Source organism: Nothobranchius furzeri, chromosome 11, assembly GCF_043380555.1.
Source record: "Nothobranchius furzeri strain GRZ-AD chromosome 11, NfurGRZ-RIMD1, whole genome shotgun sequence".
Taxonomy (NCBI): Eukaryota; Metazoa; Chordata; class Actinopteri; order Cyprinodontiformes; family Nothobranchiidae; genus Nothobranchius; species Nothobranchius furzeri.
The window spans coordinates 26,412,457-26,429,471 of NC_091751.1; the positions used below are offsets into that span (position 1 = coordinate 26,412,457).

A 17,015-nucleotide genomic window follows, 5' to 3' on the forward strand; every position below is an offset into this window, starting at 1 on the left:
CTGGCTAAAAGTGCCCACCAACCTGTTAGTTTCAGTTAGCTCAATTAGCTCATTCCTACAATCATCTTAGAGTTTGATGGATGTCAATAACCTGCCCCCACCCTCACAGCCTTGCTTTTAGCACCTTTTTTTTAAATCTTCGGAGTGTGACGAGATGTGACACGGCCAAGATGGCAATGGTGGAAACCGCACATTGACTAGAACTGGACCAGAGGACTCTGGAAACACCTTTCCTGGTCTGATGAGTCTGGTTTTCAGCTGCTGGGTCATTAGTGTCACCAACATAAAAGCATGGATCCATCCTGCTGCTGGTGTTCTTGTCCCACTTTGGACCCCTCCATCCCCTCAGATCATGTCTAACTGCTTTCTAGAACATGGTCATGAGTTCACTGGACTCAACAATCTCCACAGTCACCAGATCCCAGTCCAGAATCAATGGTGAAAAGTTCAGCGTCTTTTCAGAAATCGTATTACTGTTAAACCATTGAAGAGCGCCTGGTGGTCAGGCTTTCACCCACGAACCTCGGTGGAGCACAGCCCTAATGGGCTCACCACTCATGGGAGGGGTCAAAGGGGTCTGGTGCATTGTGTGCTGGGGTGTAGTCGAAGTCAGGGAGCTTAGCAGTCTGATCCTCAGCTACAGAAGCTGGCTCTCGATACGTGGAATGTCACCTATCTGGTGGGGAAAGAGTTGGAGTTGCCTCCCTGGTAAGGTTTTCTGGGCACGTCCATCCGGGAGGAGACCTAAAGGAGGACCCAGGACATGCTGAAGGGACTATATCTCTCGGCTGGCCAGGAAACGCCTTGGGATTCCCCCGGAGGAGCTGGCACAAGTGGTTGGGGAGAGGGAAGTCTGAGCCTTCCTGTTCAGGCTGCTGCCCCCGCGAACCGACCCCAGATAAGCGAGGATGGATGGATGGATGGATGGATGGATGGATGGATGGATGGATGCTCCTAAAATGGAGAATGTTAAGTTTACACTGAAGAAGAATTTTGCTTCACATGACTCAGACACAATTCATTGTATTCTGTCTGACTTTTGTCTGAAAGTGTCTTGTTTCAGAAATCAGTTTATTTGTGTATTAACTGTCACGTCATTCACAGTCAGGGGTCAGAAGAAATGGACGTGTGGTTCAGGGCCACTCCACCAACGCCGAGGAACACGAGGAAGACGCAGAGGACGATGACCATGATGAGACTGTGTGCGTGTCTCTTTTGTGCAATCAGAGCAGGCCAGCGGACCTCAAGGGTGCTGGTGGGAAGTCTCCTCTTGACCGACCAGGCCAGAAGACCAGCTCCAATCCATCTCAAAGGAGGGTCTCAGACATTACCCCTACTAACCTAGACCCCTCCAACTTGAGCCCGAGGTGAATCTTACCACCACTGATTAGTTTGCCTGACAACAATTGGAGATATTGATTACCATTATCCTTCAGAGCCGTGTGTTCTCCAGAACTGTTGAATTCATATTAAGAGTCACACTTAGTTTACACATATATAAAGAATAAGTATTCATTTGTTACAATTAAATATCCAAGGAGAGACGGAGTCAACAAGTCAGAGTTTCGTTCTCATGTTGTTCAGAAAATTTAGAGAAATGTTCTCTTGAAATAGTTTGAGTTGTTTCGTACTTCAGAGCCTCTCCCAGTTTACCTCAAATAAGTCACAAAGTGCATTAATATGAGAAAGTTTACTAGCAGCTACATTAATAAAAGTGAAACTATAAATTTTAAACGTATTGAGACATAATTAATACACTTTGACAAGTGAGGGAAAGATGGAGCGCTCGCTCGACAGGGGGATTGGTGCTGCGTCTGCAGGGATGCAGGCGTTGTACCGGTCTGTCGTGGTGAAGAGAGAGCTGAGCCGACAAAGGCAAAGAGATAGGGTGAGAAGCTTGGTCACCCAGGAGGGGCTCGGAGTAGACTCGCTGCACCTCCACATTGAGAGGAGCCAGTTTAGGTGGCTCGGGCATCTGGTTAGGGTGCCTCCTAGACGCTGACGTGAGGTTTTACGGGCATGTCCAACCAGTAGAGACCTAAACGAAGACCAGGACATGCTGGAGGGACAATGTCTCTCGGCTATCTGGTGAATGCCTTGGGATTCCCCCGGAAGAGCTGGCCTAAGTGGCCAGGGAGAGGGAAGTCTGGGCCCCTCAGCTTAGGCTGCTGCCCCCGCAACCCAACTCTGGATAAGCGGAAGAAAATGGATGGATGGATGGAATTATGTGAATGTGTGTGTGAAGAGATGAATGACTGGTTGTGTTGTAAAGCGCCTTAGGGGATCGTAGAACCCAAATGTGGACCATTTACCATTTATTTTAAACTTCATCTATACTCACACAGAATCCCTGCAAGGATGGTTCTAGTTAAACTTAGGACGGGGAGGTAGCCTGTCTGATAAAAGTCATCGTCATCATCGTCATCATCATCATCATCATCATCATCTTTATTTATATAGCACTTTCCATCTGTCTGAAGGCAAACCAAAGCGCCATACATGCATAGAATATTTAAAACATCACTGACCCATTCCATGGCCAAAAATAAAACAATGTACAAAAAAACAAATAAAAGCAGGAGATTAAAATAAAGAATGTTGGTAAAAAAATAAAACAAGATACCAACAATCTATCCAACCATCCATCCATCCATCTATCCATCCATCCATCCATCCATCCATCCATTTCCTTCTACTTATCCGGAGTCATGTCGCGGCCTAAGTTGAGAGGCCCAGACTTCCCTCTCCCCAGCCACTTGGGCAGCACTTCCGGAGGAATCCCAGGCGTTTCCTGGCCAGTCGAGAGACATAGTCCCTCCAACTTGTCCTGGGTCTTCCTTTATGTCTCCACCCGGTTGGACGTGCCCGGAAAACCTCACCAGGGAGGCATCCAGGAGGCATCCTAATCAGATGCCCGAGCCACCTCAACTGGCTCCTCTCGACGTGGAGAAGCATCGGATCTACTCCGAGCCCCTCCCGAATGACTGAGCTTCTCACCCTATCACTAAGGGAGAGCTCAGCCACTCTGTGGAAAAAAACTCATTTTAGCCGCTTGAATCTGCAATCTCGTTCTTTTGGTCACTACCCAAAGCTCATGACCATAGGTGAGGGTAGGAACGTAGATCGACCGGTAAATTGAGTTTGCCTTCTGGCTCCGTTCTCTTTTTACCACGACAGACCGGTACAACGCCTGCATCACTGCAGACGCAGCATCAATCGATCTATTGATCTTGCGCTCCAGCTTTCTCTCACTCATGAACAAGACCCCGAGATACTTAAATTCCTCCACTTGGGGCAGGACCTCATCCCTGACCTGGAAAAGCCATTCTACCCTTTTCCGACTCAAGACCATGGTCTCGGATTTAGAGGAGCTGATTCTCATCCCAGCTGCTTCACACTCGTCTGTGAACCGCTCCAGCAAACACTGAAGATCGTGTTCTGATGAAGCCAACAGGACCACATCATCTGCAAAAAGCAGAGACCTGATCCTCAGACCACCAAAACGGATGCCCTCCACACTTTGGCTGCGCCTAGAAATCCTGTCCATATGAACAGAATCGGTGACAAAGGGCAGTCTTGGAGGAGTCCAACTCTCACTGGGAACGAGCCCGACTCACTGCCGGCAATGCAGACCAAGCTCTGACATTGGTCATACAGGGACCTAACATCCCATATAAGAGGGCCTGGTACCTCATACTCCCGGATATCCCCCACAGGACCCCCCGAGGGACGCGGTCGAATGCCTTCTTCAAAACCACAAAACACATGTAGACTATTTGGGCAAACTCCCACGTACCCTCCAGAACCCCCGTAAGGTGATCCAGTGTTCCACAGCCAGGAAGAAAACCACATTGCTCCTCTTGAATCCGAGGTTCAACAATCTGACGGATTGTCGTCAGAAAACAAGAAACAATGAGTTTAAAACAGCTGGATACAAATTAGCTACATTATCTAAATGTATGGCTAATTCACGTGCTGAACGAACGCCACTGTATAAAAGCGAGTCTTCGTCCAACTCTTAAAAACTGGCAGTGAGGGTGCTTGTCTGACTGCCAGTGAATGGTCATTCCACAGCTTGGGGGCCAGAATTGAGAAAGTCCTACTTCTTCTAGTCGAGCGTTTTACTCGTGGAACGATGAATACGTCCCGCTGTGCTGACCTCAGTGCACATGATGGGTGAGCAACTCGGTCATCTTTTGAAGTATTTTGAATCTGACACAGAAACACTACCACCTGCAGCCAATCAGGGTCATTGTCAGGAACTGGCCATGCATGTAAACAGCTTTTTGGGACTTTGTGATGTAAAAGATGCTCAGAGCAAATACAAATATGAGCATGTGCACTGAAGTCCCTCTTATGTCATTTGGGTCAGCTGTAGATGATTGTGCAGGTTTTGGTTTTAACACACGTTTGCATCTCTGCAGGATTGTGGACGGTACTGAGGACAGCGAGGGAAGAGAGAGTTCACAGACTTTCTCTTTCCCTACCAACCTTGGTCGTCCAGTCAGTGAACCAACCAGTGCCTCGCCATCGACTGCAGGTCTTTTCATCATAAAACACATGATAATCACTTGTTTTAATGAGGCTGATTAATATTCTGTCATGGCTGAAATGCTTATCATCAATCTTCAAGCATCAACTTCAGGGTTTATATTTACACCGTCTGTGGTATTTAAAGTTGTTTCTAATTTGTTAATTTGTCACAGATATGCTGCGAATCAGCACAACAGAATTAGCAGCCAAAGCCGAGGAGACCAGGGGACAACTGCGACACCTCGACCAGCAGGTAGGATTTGGTGTGAGTGTAGTTTCCTCCAGGGAATAAAAGAAAGAATTTTCAATAGGAAGTGAATAATTTAAGACTGATGTGTTTAAAGGGATGCTGCAGCTATTTAAAAGTGTTTTATGCTTTATTTGTTTATAAAAGGGTTGCAGAGATATTGGCACTGTTGCCATGCAGCAAAGACGTTGCAGGTTCATAATCAGGTGGCAAATACTCAGGTCTCCTCCCACAGACTAAAAACATGCATGTTAGGGTAACTGGAGACTAAATTTGCTTTTTGTCAAGTGGCCCTTTCCCAGCAGCACTACTCAGTGTGAATCAGATGGGAGCGATTTGGATGGACGGCCTTTTCCAACAGCCCATCGGTATGCTGGTATCCTTTGTCACACACCGCAACGCTCAGTTTTTCATAAACAACGGAGATGGCGTCTGATACGAAGTTTGCTGAGGCTCTTTCGTCCGTTCTAAATGATTTGGACATGTCTTTAAAACTGCCACAAGAAGAAGCGTGGTGTGTTCTGTTCTAAGCCAACAGGGGTCAGCAGAGGTCTGTATATGAGAGCGAGAAAAAGAGAAGAAGTGAGACTTCTTGCTGACTTGTGCTAGCTCTAAGCTACTTGTGATGAAGTTCAGATTGAAAGGTCACTACTGCCTGCTCGTTGTGGCCTCCACACATGACAAAGCGCTAAAAGCCTTTCTTCTGAAGAAAGATGTTTGCACAGTCACCAGACGCCATCTTTGACTACAGCTAAAAAACGTGACACGGTTGTCACTTCCGCCTTTTTTTTCAGTATATTTGAGCTGGCTAGTCCCACCCCTCATGGTGCTCTTTGCCTCTGAGTATCCAGACTCATCCTCTGTGTAGAAAAGGCAGGGCAAGCCTTGCAAGTAAGAAAAGCAAGTCATATTTCCTAGTGAGCGTGTGTGTGTGTGTGTGTGTGTGCGTGCGTGCGTGCGTGTGTGTGTGTGTGTGTGTGTGTGTGTGTGTGTGTGTGTGTGTGTGTGTGTGTGTGTGTGTGTGTGTGTGTGTGTGTGTGTGTGTGTGTGTGTGTGTGTGTGTGTGTGTGTGTGTGTGTGTGTGTGTGTGTGAAGTAAAGTGGAGACTTTACTGGTAGGTTTTGAATTAGAAACATCCTCCTTACTCATTCTGCATCCCACGGTTTGATTGGCAGATGGTTAAATTGACATTAGACTTTAGTTAGTTTTAGACGAGTGTTTCCCTCCTCCTTCTAAGCTCAGGCATGTAACGCTGAATGAGACGGCAGCCCCACTGAGAGGGAACAAAAGAGAGATGAAGAGTGCCAAAATGAAAATCCCACAAAGAAAAAATTCTTCTCTTTTTCCCATCTCTTCTCCTGCTCTTGATGTGTGGAAACCTAGAAGATCTAGAAGAGCTAAAAGAGTGTGGAAGATGCATCGCCTAAACACTTAAACACATTGTCCTCCTTGTGTCTGAGGGGGTCACCTCTGCCTGATAGCAAGTCTTTTGTTGCTAATCCAACCACACGAATCTGCCCAGGAGACACAAAATTGCAGATGTTTGAACACTTCAAATAAAAGTACCTATTTAACAGGGATGTTTGTAATTTTGTTAGTTGCTTTTGTTAACCTCTTCTGCCCTCTGAGTTAAAGCTCGCTCTTAGCAGTCATTGTGCTGATAGTTACCAAAAGAGCCTGACGTACAAGCTGATGCACACGTACATGCCCAACAGTTTTATTAATAAGCAAAAACTCATCTTAGCAGATTTAAATCTCAGCTTATCTGGACAAAGATCCATCACCAATAAGTTAGCATCAAGGTCAATCGTGCTGTTTAATTTTCCTTGTTTAAATTTGCAGCATATACCTGTGGATGCATTTGGTCTGCAGCTGTTTCTCTGAGCACGAACGTGGGAGTCCAAGAATCATGTTGACAGCGTGTCAGATTGGACTGTCCTGCCTCTCTCAGCTTTTCTATTTTTAACATAGTCGTTCTTTAGACCCAGGCTTTTACCAAGAGACTGCGAAGAGAAAAAGAACAAAAAGGTTTTTTGCAATGAAAAGTGAGGCAACTGTCTACCTGCAAGCTTCGTAAAAACCAGTAAAAGATGACTTTGTACTTTAAAAATTTTTTTATGTAACTGCAATGCATGTCCATATAAATGAAAGGGAAAGGGAAAGTTTTGGTTGGTTGCAATCACATTATTGTTGTAGCGTCACTGAAGGTCCTCTGATTGGTGGCAAAGGGCACATTTACCCAGCTGGGTCAAGCTGGGTCAAACAGTACTTTTAAATCCACAGATTAACCCAAGGAGCCACGATGTCTGCTCAAGATCATATCCATATCTGCTGCTGCTCCATCCCAGGAGGAGGACACTTCAAGTCACGATGATAATAATTAGATAATAATAATAATTAATAAAACTCATTCATTTTACTACTGCTTAATATAATCATCATAAATGATCACATGGTTCAGTATAATGGTATTTTAATTACATGAAATGAATTATTATGCTTTGGGATAATAATAATAATTATTATGATTATGGTTGATGACAGTAAAAGATGTGTTCAGCAAAGAAGGTCAGTTCACCTTATCCAGCTAACACAGAGTCCAGATAAACGATAACTACAACAGGTGTTTTTGACGCATGATCAGAGCTTTCTTGGGGAGAGAGTGGGAGTGTCCTGAGAGCTTGGTAAAACTGTAACCATCACCAGCTTCAAGTGAGTTCTTGAACCAACACCACGGGGGAAAGGGAACGGCCATCCCTAAAACCTCCACCTGCTGTTCTAGTCACGCTGACCAGAATAGCTACGAAGAAACGCAACTGTAACCAGCTAACGAAGACTATACCCAGAGTCGTTGATTTTCGAAGTTAAGTTAAGACGAGAACATCCATCTGCCAAACGCTTGACAACTGTGTACCCGGGACATCTCTGGACCAGATGATCGGACACTCACGTCTCCCCTGCCGGACCGAGTGTCATCTTGGATGAACACATCCTCCTGATCTCCGGATCCACAAGAGGGTCCTGTTTGGGTGAGGTAGAACACGGGAACACGTTTGATGCTGTTTTCTCTCTAAACAACTCAGTTAGCCGCAAAACATCAGTTCCATCCAGAACGCTTCTGCTCTCTGTGAAAGAAACCTAATAATTCCATCCACGCATCCAAACTCGTATTCTCAATTTAGTTTCCATCCAGCCACAGGTTTGCTTTTAAAACAAGTTTAATATCAAAGCTGTTAAAAATTGTCATTAAATTGTCATCCATGAATTGTCGTTTTATAATTGTCATTTCAAATCTTTAAGTTTAAAATTGTTAGTAATAAAATTTCTTCATTTTTAAACTTGCCTCATTATTGAAACAAAACACAGAAAAGGTATAATATTTCTGGTTATTGTAAAGCAAAGATCCTAGCTTCTGATTCAAAATAACTTTTGCTATAAATTTAATCATCTAAATTAAACATTAATCATTGGATTAAAATTAGACCAAACAGGTTGGTGTATGAACTTAGATCATACATAAGTATCCGGGATATTTATGTATGATATAAGCTTCATAGGTTAATGTGATTGGTCATTTTTCGGAATCTCCAACTGAATAGCAACAGAGTTGATTCCAGTGTTTAGTTTAATCTCTACATTGTACTGTTCTCAGCCCGATCACCTCTTGACATATTCACACAGCGATTGGAGCACTTCCCACGTGGTGCCATCTGCCCTGCTCAGGGTAGATGTGCATCCAGTTGCAATGATGAGCATCACTGGCCAGATGAATGGTCCTGAGCGTGCCGACTGGCAGAAACAGATGGTGCATTGGCAAGACTCCATGGTTGTGCCCTCAGTGGACATGCCACGTGCAGAGAGCTGCTAATCACCAGCCATCTTTACTGTAATGCTCAATTATAGCAGCTTGATTGTACTTGCTAACAGCAGATGGGAGTCAGAGGTTTTCACACAAAAAGGTTTAAAACTGACTTTATTTCATCAATATAGAAGTTAAATACTTGGCATCTTGCGTCAGATATAAATAACAAGCCTGGAGAAATTTGGTTTAATTCATCAAACTGAAGACGAATTGAACGTGCGGCCATATAGACGTCTTTATAAATAATGTAAAAGTTTATTCAGAATATGGATGGTTGTTGAGGGGGGTCCTGGAAAAGTCCTCAGGGCTTTCTTAAGACTACAAGTCTTCCAAAGTAGTCTTTGTGGTTTGTCAGCTACCCACAGTGGCCCCGTGAATGTCAGCCCAGTTGGGGAATTCAGGGTTTTGCCCAATTCAACCCCTCATTGTGATATATATCTATGGGCATCCCACAGTGGTGTGTGCCCAAAACAATACCCACAATGCCCCCATGTCAGTCCATATGGGGAATCCACAGCAGTGGGCCACAGTGGGGCTATAGCAGGAAGCCCACATGCGCAGGTCAGGGTTCCGCCATGAAATGCAGGGCACGTGAGGGTCCTACAGCAGCATGAGGGCCCCACAGTGATGGGTTAAAGAGGGGCCACACGGGACACCCCACATATTTGGGCCAAGCCCTGTTGGGCCCCTACATGATCCCAAATGATGGGACCCATATGTGCCCGATGGCTCTGGATCCCAGAGTGGGCAACCCTTAATGGGCCAAATTTTTGCCAGAAGATGCCCCACATGGGGGCCCAAAGAGGCATGTTTGCTAGGTTAAGGTGTAGCTGTGAAGCAATTAAAGTAGCACTGGTCTCACTGGCCTCATGGCTAAGCCACGACCCCACTGCAGCATACTGCTGTGTTTGCATTAAGGACCCTTGAGCTTTTGATCATGATGGAATCATGGGCGAATGTGGGATCATTTTTGTTGGAATATAGTGTTGAAGAAGATTGGTGAAAGTTCAGGAGAAGAACTCAAGGATGCGGAAACTCTTTGCTGACACCGAAACAGCCTCCTTGCCCGGAAGCTTTTCCAATTTTGTTGCAGTCCAGCTTTGTTTGATTAAGCTGTGGAGAAATCTTTAATATAGCATGCACAACATTTTCATTGGTTGTTGATCTCCTTGAATCATCTTTAGCTTCTAACTAAACAATGAATTCCCCCTGCCCAGCAAAGAGTTGGCTGCATAATAAAGCACAGCTTTCAAAAGGCAGCTGCTAAGCTGGGAGCTAAGTGTTGCTGTACCAGTCCACTACTGTCTTGATCAGGACCTTAAAGAGCAAATTCACAGAGAAACCATTTTTTACTTGTTATTTTTGAAATATGATTGGTCACTCTCAGTTTAATATGCAGGCTGAACATGAAAATTGTCTTCCCTATTTCCTGCATTAGCAGCCAATAGAAAACATATGGGGAAACTCTTGGATTAGAAAAGCCAGATCTACATGACAGTGAAAATTAGCTTTCATCTTGGCACATGACAGGGAAAGCTAATGTTTAGTTAGCATCCAGGAGAAAGCAGAGCACGTCGTTGCTAGTAGAAGCTAACCGTTAGCATCAGCAACTCTACAGCATGGCAGAACTCCTTCAAGCTTTTGTTATTTGTGGAGATAAAACATTAACGTTGCAGCCTTTGATCTGCTACAACGCCGTGACCTTCTGGGAGCTTTAGGTCATTTAAAAGTGGTCAGACCGTGGCGGTAATGTGGCGCAATCGTGTCCTTTTTGCACAAGATTACACGATGGCAGCATGAAAGGGGTATGCGCTGCTGCGTACTTCCATTTATCTGGGACATAACTTGCTTTTGATTGCGATCAAAGCAGCGCTCATTGTGTTTTTAACAAGGCACTCTTAAAGGTCTCTGTCCTCCTCAGTCCACGTGCAGTCTCTGATCTGACCTTCAGCTCTAATGGAACGCTGCATTGCTCCAGTTTGCCATTTCAGCTGATTTTGTCCAAAAAGCAAAACCTACGGCTCGTGTTTACTTTCATTTTGAATATAGTTGCCGGCCGGAGACATGACACCTCCCTCATGTTGTGCCAAAGAGCAATCGCCGCTTATAATTACCGCAATATTACCATCAGGCGAGGCGGAATGAATGCTGCAAAATCTGCACAACGCCATGCCGGCTTGACGTGTTTGTAAGGCACACTGGTGCAGTAATATTACTCTGATTTACTGCTATGGTGTGTCTTGTAAAAAGACACAAAAAGTCGAAGAGTCACGTTGCTGTTGGCCAATCAGAGGAGAGATGTCAAGAGTATCAGAAAATAAGACTAAATTCTGCCATCTTCAGCTCAGCTCTGGCTCATTTCTGCTTTGTAGAGCAGGGACGCCAGAGTTATTTTCCCACAGAGACTGACTCACAGAGCACTCATTTATACTTGAGGACACTGCAGATGTGATGAAAAACGAGTGAACTTGGTCTTTAATCAAACACCTGAGCAAAAGTGCGATATTAAGAGTCCATTGGATGTAAAAGTGTCTGCCCCTGAACCCAAAATCTACTGGCCTGTAAAGTTACACATTTCTGCTGTTTCCTCTGAGACATTTTGTGTTCGTGTCTGCAGGTGAGCATCCTCCGGAGGGAAGTGGCTGACCTTGGACAAGTCATGAAGAGAATGACCCAACTCATGGAGGCCCTCGTACCACCAGTCCCACAACCACCAGTGATCTGTCCAACCCATGTCTCACCCGCACACCACACGTACCTGCACTGTCCCACCCCTCCTCAGTCCTATTCTATTTCCCCCTCTAAGACTGCTTCAATCTGGACAGAACCACCTATGCCGTTGCCATCCCTCACAATCTCTCAGCAGCTTGGTACAATCTGCCATGTGGATACGCTGACACACAGACCGCAAAACCTCCTGTTAGGGTATCCTGCCGTCCCCAGGTCAACTCCAGCTGCTGATACGTCAGTTCTTCAAATACAGCCATGCTCTGCCATCTCAGAGCCCACAACGCCTTTGTCATCTGCCAGTTCACCAGATTTTTCACATTACAAAGATGGAGCTGATACAGAGTCCACTTCTGCAGGACAGAGGAGATGATGAGGGTCTTCATAAAAGCTCTGGATGTTCTTCTCAAACTGTCCATGGAGGACTCTACCCAAACCCAACGCTGGGGTTGTAGCAGCCTGTCAATGGGACTTTCCTGGACTCTGCGGGACATCTTCCAAGATTTTTTTGGGATTGGTCCCAAACTAAAGATCAGCTTATTCAGCTGCAATCCACAAAATCACCAGAAGGAATTTAAATGGATGCAACCTTTCATTTGTTTTAATGGTAAGCTTGTATAGCTCCAGTTGCATGAAAACGAGTAGGGGTTTGGGGGTTTTGGCTTTACCCCATAAATCTTAGCGTTAATAGATGGCATGTAGAGGTCCAAGTCCGTTTTGAAGCTACATGGCGAGGTTCACCTTCAACCTCTTGCTCCTCCACCTTCAAGCTCCATACCAGAACAGAACTCTACCATGTTGGAGGACATGACAGATGCTTTAAAGAAGAGAGTCGTGCTCTCCTTTTTTTCCTCCAACCTATTGCTTGTGCCAGTTAACCCTTCTGTCCATGTCCACCCAGCCCAAACGGACATGTTGGATTTTCTAGAACTTTGCATGTGGATGAAGTTAGAGATGGGATGGGCTGTGCTCTTTACATTTGGCCCGTGGGGAAGGGGGGGAGGTGAAGAATGGAGGAACCTGTCAACGGAGGTGGTGGCAGGGGGAGGGTGTTACGCCATTGGCACACAACCCCTGCTGTCGTCCATCACACTGAGCACAGGGACTTTTCTCTTCTCGGGTGTTTCTGTCCATACGCCTCTCCCTCCTCTTTCTCTGTGCATGCCTTTTCCGAGCCTTTTCAGTGGTGCCTGTAGACACACATTAACATGCTGCATGTGACCCTACGGAGTTCCAGCTTGCCATTTACCTATCTATTTAAAGGAAACACAGTTTGATATTTTAATGGCTGAACGTGACATTTACTGGTGCATATTTATCTGAATTGAGCTCTCTTTGAACATTGGTTATTTTAAGCACAAGGCCCCTGTTGTAAAGTGGCCTGGAGCAAATGTTACCAATACTTCATTGGTGCATCATCCACATTGGAAGCTCTTTCTCCCTGATGATCACCCAGGGTTACCAGCTATTTCCACAGAGTGAAGGCAATATTCCCATAAAAGCACAATAAAGGGAAAAAGACACTTTTATATTTCTATGAATGTATCAATGCTTAAGACAACTTAGCAGCATGTAAAGGCTATAAGTAATGCAACTAAAGGCAGTTTTGGTTGTGCTGTTTGCTGGTGCCAGGAATAGGTCACAACTCCAGTCCAACAGATCTGCTCTTCTCTTCTGAAATCCTGTCGGTTTGACGCCGCTTCGCTGCAAATGGAATGTACTGTAAACTATTTTTCCTTTGCCTTTTGATATTTATTAGATAAATGGATATGCCAATAAAAACAAATATGACTGTTATGTGAGGACTTTGGTTGTTCTGTTTTGGAATTAGAGTGTTAGAGCTTTAGAGGCTTTCTTCCACAAACATAAAATACAGTAAATTAAAATCCTAAATATGTAAATACCAAAAATGAAAGAATAATAATATGCCAGGTGGAATGGTGAGTAACTTACTTACATTCTCTTTTTAGTTATGGGTGACAGAAGGACACGTTTCTGAAGGAAAGACAACTCTGGAGACTGTGGACCATGGGATTTTCTGCTAAATGTTGGCAACAGCTATGTTAGTAATTCCTGGTGTTAGTCAGCTCTCAAGCCACGTTCACACCGAATGCGTAACGGATGGGGTCGATTCCACAAACAGACGTGGACACAATTTTTGATACCCTTTGGTCAATAAAAGAAAAACCCACAATGGTCACAGAAACAACTTGCATCTGACAAAAGTAATAATAAATTACATTTAGCCAAAGGAAGTCAGACATTGCTTTTCAACCATGCATCAGCAGAATTATTAAAAAAATAAACTCATTGAACAGGTCTGGACAAAAATGGTGGTAACCCTATCTTAATGTTCTGTTGCACAACCTTTTTAAGCAATCACTGCTCCGCATCGCTCCGGTTTTTCACCTCAGCTGATTCTGTCAACAAAAGTTAAACTTTCTGAATGTGTTTACTTTCATTTTCAACTTTGTAGCTGGCCAGAGCTTGGCAGTAACTCCACACATGATCATAACTTCACCCTCTGCTGCGCCAAGGAGTAATCTTCAGGCGTCGTGGCAACATTACTACCAAGCTTGGCAGAATGAATTCTGCTAAATGTTCGCATCGCCGTGCCACCACAGCGCATTAATAAGACACACTGTGGTGGCAGTATAACACTGATGTGCCAGCATGGTGTGTTTTCTAAAACGGGCCAGTGACTGCCTGGACCTCTGTAGGCCCACTGACTGATTGCAAGATTGTAGACACCTGTGTAGCATCATGAAGATCCTCTAATTGGGACATAGGTCACATTTTCCCAGCTAGGTCAAGCTGGGTCAGACTGTAACTTTCAAGTCCACAGATTAACCAAGGAGTCATGATGTCTGAAGAACATATCACCATTATCTGCTGCTGTTCCGTCCCAGAAGAAGGACACTTCAAGTTCACGATAATAATTAAATAATAATATTAATAAACTCTTTGACTTTATTACTGTTTATTATAATCATCATAAATAATCACTTGGTTCAGTATAAATGTATTTTAATTACTGAAATGAATTATTATGCTTTGGGTATAATTATGATTATGGTTGATGACAGTAATGTGTGCTCAGCAAATCAGAAGGTCAGTCTCCACTTATCCATCTAACACAGCGAGTTTATCCAGAGTAAACAATAACTGCCAACTTCTTGCTGAGAGTGGGTGTGTTCTGAGGACTTTGTAAAACTAACTTTCATCAGCTTTCACGTCAGTTCGTGAACCAACACCATCCTGAGGAGACGGGAACGGCCGCCCTGATCCTCTGCCAAGATGTTCTGGCACGCTGATAGGCTAAGCTTTGAATAAACGTAACTGTAACAGCTGACAAAAAACTCCTTCAGCGTATTGACTTGGAGACGCAAATAGTTCCACCAGTCGAGTAACCCAAGGAGACATCTCAGAACCGATTTGGTCGTGCCAGAGGTTTTTCTACCAACCTCGTGCCTGGAGGAAACATCTCCACCGGGACACTTCGGATCCAAAGGGGGTCTTCTGATTGGGTGAGGTAGACTTCGACAGATTGTGTTTGATGCTGTTCTCTAAGTAAACCACTCAGTTAGCTGCGAAACCATCATTTCCAACCCAGAACGTGTTCCTCTCTCTGAAAGAAACCTGATAAATCCATTCACGCATCCAAACTCGTATTTCCAATTTAGCTTTCATCCAGCCACAGGTTTGCCTTTTAAAACAAGTTTAATATCAAAGCTGTTAAAAATTGTCATTAAATTGTCATCCATGAATTGTCATTTATAATTGTTATTCAAATCGTAAAGTTTAAAAATTGTTAGTAAATTCTTCATTTTTAAACTTGCCTCATTCTTTTGAAATGAAACACAGAAAGGTATAATTAATTCTGGTTATTGAAAAAGCAAAGATTCCTAACCTCTGATTCAAAATAAACTTTTGCTATTAAATTTAATCATCTTAAATTAAACATTAATCTTTGGATAAAAATAGACCAAACAGGTTGGTGCATGAATTTAGATCGATTATATAAGTATCCTGGATATTTATACATGATATACAGTAAGCTTCATAGATTATCTGCTTGGTCATTCTCAGAATTAACAACTGATAGCAAACAGTGTTGATTCTAGTATGTAGTATAACCCTACATAATTGGTCGGAGCCACCCAGTCTTATTCAATGACCCGGCGAGCCATTCTTTTTCAGATCAAAACACGCTATTTCTGTGTTTTATTTTCAATATTTTACTAAAAACGGGAGTGGTATCATCTTAAATTTGTTCCTCCGGAAACTTCCGGGAGGGAAGCTTTTTACGGTGACACCGAGTCCAACATAACATCCGGCAGTTCTGACACAGCGATTAATCCACAAGTCTGTGGGACTGTTAAAGTCATCCTAATTGCTAAAGTAAGTAAATGTGTTGTTTGCTTGTGTGTTGGTACGTTTATTCGTCACCTTGTTTGAGACACTGCGTCTCCGAGTCAGAGAACTCCTTATCTCTCTTCACGTTAGTACAGAGCTAACCGCTAGCCAGCCAGACCGGCTGGAAATACAGCCCCTTTTGCGGAAAATAAACCGGACCTTTCCGAGCTTCTCGGATTTGGAGTTATTCGTGACACTGTGTAATTTGTGTGTAAAACGGAGACAAGATCTCCACGGAAGTTAGCTTCCCCGGTTCCTGACTGATCAACAGAGACCCACCCGTTAGCCTGGCTAGCAGTGAGCTGCTAATAGCCCATAGGTTTTAAAACGGAAAAGCCACTGTGCACGAGTGCACACGCTATTAGGCCGAATAGAACACGAATGCTCACGAACGTTCGTTATTCGTGCCGGCCAGTTCTACTGACAGAATTGGATCAAATCGTCTATTCTGCTGATAGGCATGCTAGCTTAGCACGCAGCTGCTACAGCTTAGCTCTCGATTCAGCAAAAACGGACCTTGCAACCGCGGCTGTAAATCGACTGACACAGTGTGTCTCCTAAATCCGCTACCCACAAAGGGATAAAAATTTGTTTCGTTCGAGTTGATTTAGCGGCGTTTCAACACTTCGGTGTGAGAAATGGACTCGGTAGCACAGTGCTACCTGCTAGATGATGGACTGCACATGCGCATTTAACCGCCATCTTGAGAGTGGTCAGACCACATTTCCTTAGCCCAGGGATTCCCAAAGTGTGGTGCGCGCACCCCCAGGGGTGCGCGAGCTGCCGCTAGGGGGTGCGCGAGGTGAAAAGTGTAATGGCTGCGGAGCTCAGAGAAGTCTGTCAAAAGTCACCATTAGCGTAGCCAGAAACTAATTTAAACTTATATATATATATATATATATATATATATATATATATATATATATATATATATATATATAGCCATGCCCTGATGTGGGGGCTGGGGGGTGCGTCAACATGGTCGGGACATAGTAGGGGGTACGCGGCTAAATAAGTTTGGGAACCACTGCCTTAGCCTATTGATGCTGCCATCTTGTGGCGGTTTTAACACCCGGCTTAATAAAGTTCATTTCTTTTCTGTTCTTTGTTGTTTCACTAATAAGCTTATTTTTCAAAATAAGGTTCCTAGTGTATTATCAATGTTGTTCAAAACAAAAATGTATCCTGTAACACAGCTCAGTTATTAACAACTGAATTCAGCTTCCATTA

At 44.1% G+C, this 17,015-nt stretch overlaps 1 protein-coding gene across 2 annotated transcripts in view; it reads left to right on the forward strand.

Moving 5' to 3' along the window:
- kcnh8 (potassium voltage-gated channel, subfamily H (eag-related), member 8) overlaps positions 1–11,861 on the forward strand; it is a 129,853-nt gene extending 117,992 nt beyond the window's left edge. For both annotated transcript variants that reach the window (XM_015955810.3, XM_070541460.1), the window contains exons 13-16: positions 1,105–1,367; positions 4,425–4,540; positions 4,707–4,786; positions 11,260–11,861. In XM_015955810.3, coding sequence (XP_015811296.1) covers positions 1,105–1,367; positions 4,425–4,540; positions 4,707–4,786; positions 11,260–11,742 — 942 coding nt within the window. In that variant the 3' untranslated portion in view covers positions 11,743–11,861. The remainder of the gene's footprint in view (positions 1–1,104; positions 1,368–4,424; positions 4,541–4,706; positions 4,787–11,259) is intronic.
- The last annotated feature ends 5,154 nt before the right edge of the window (positions 11,862–17,015 follow it).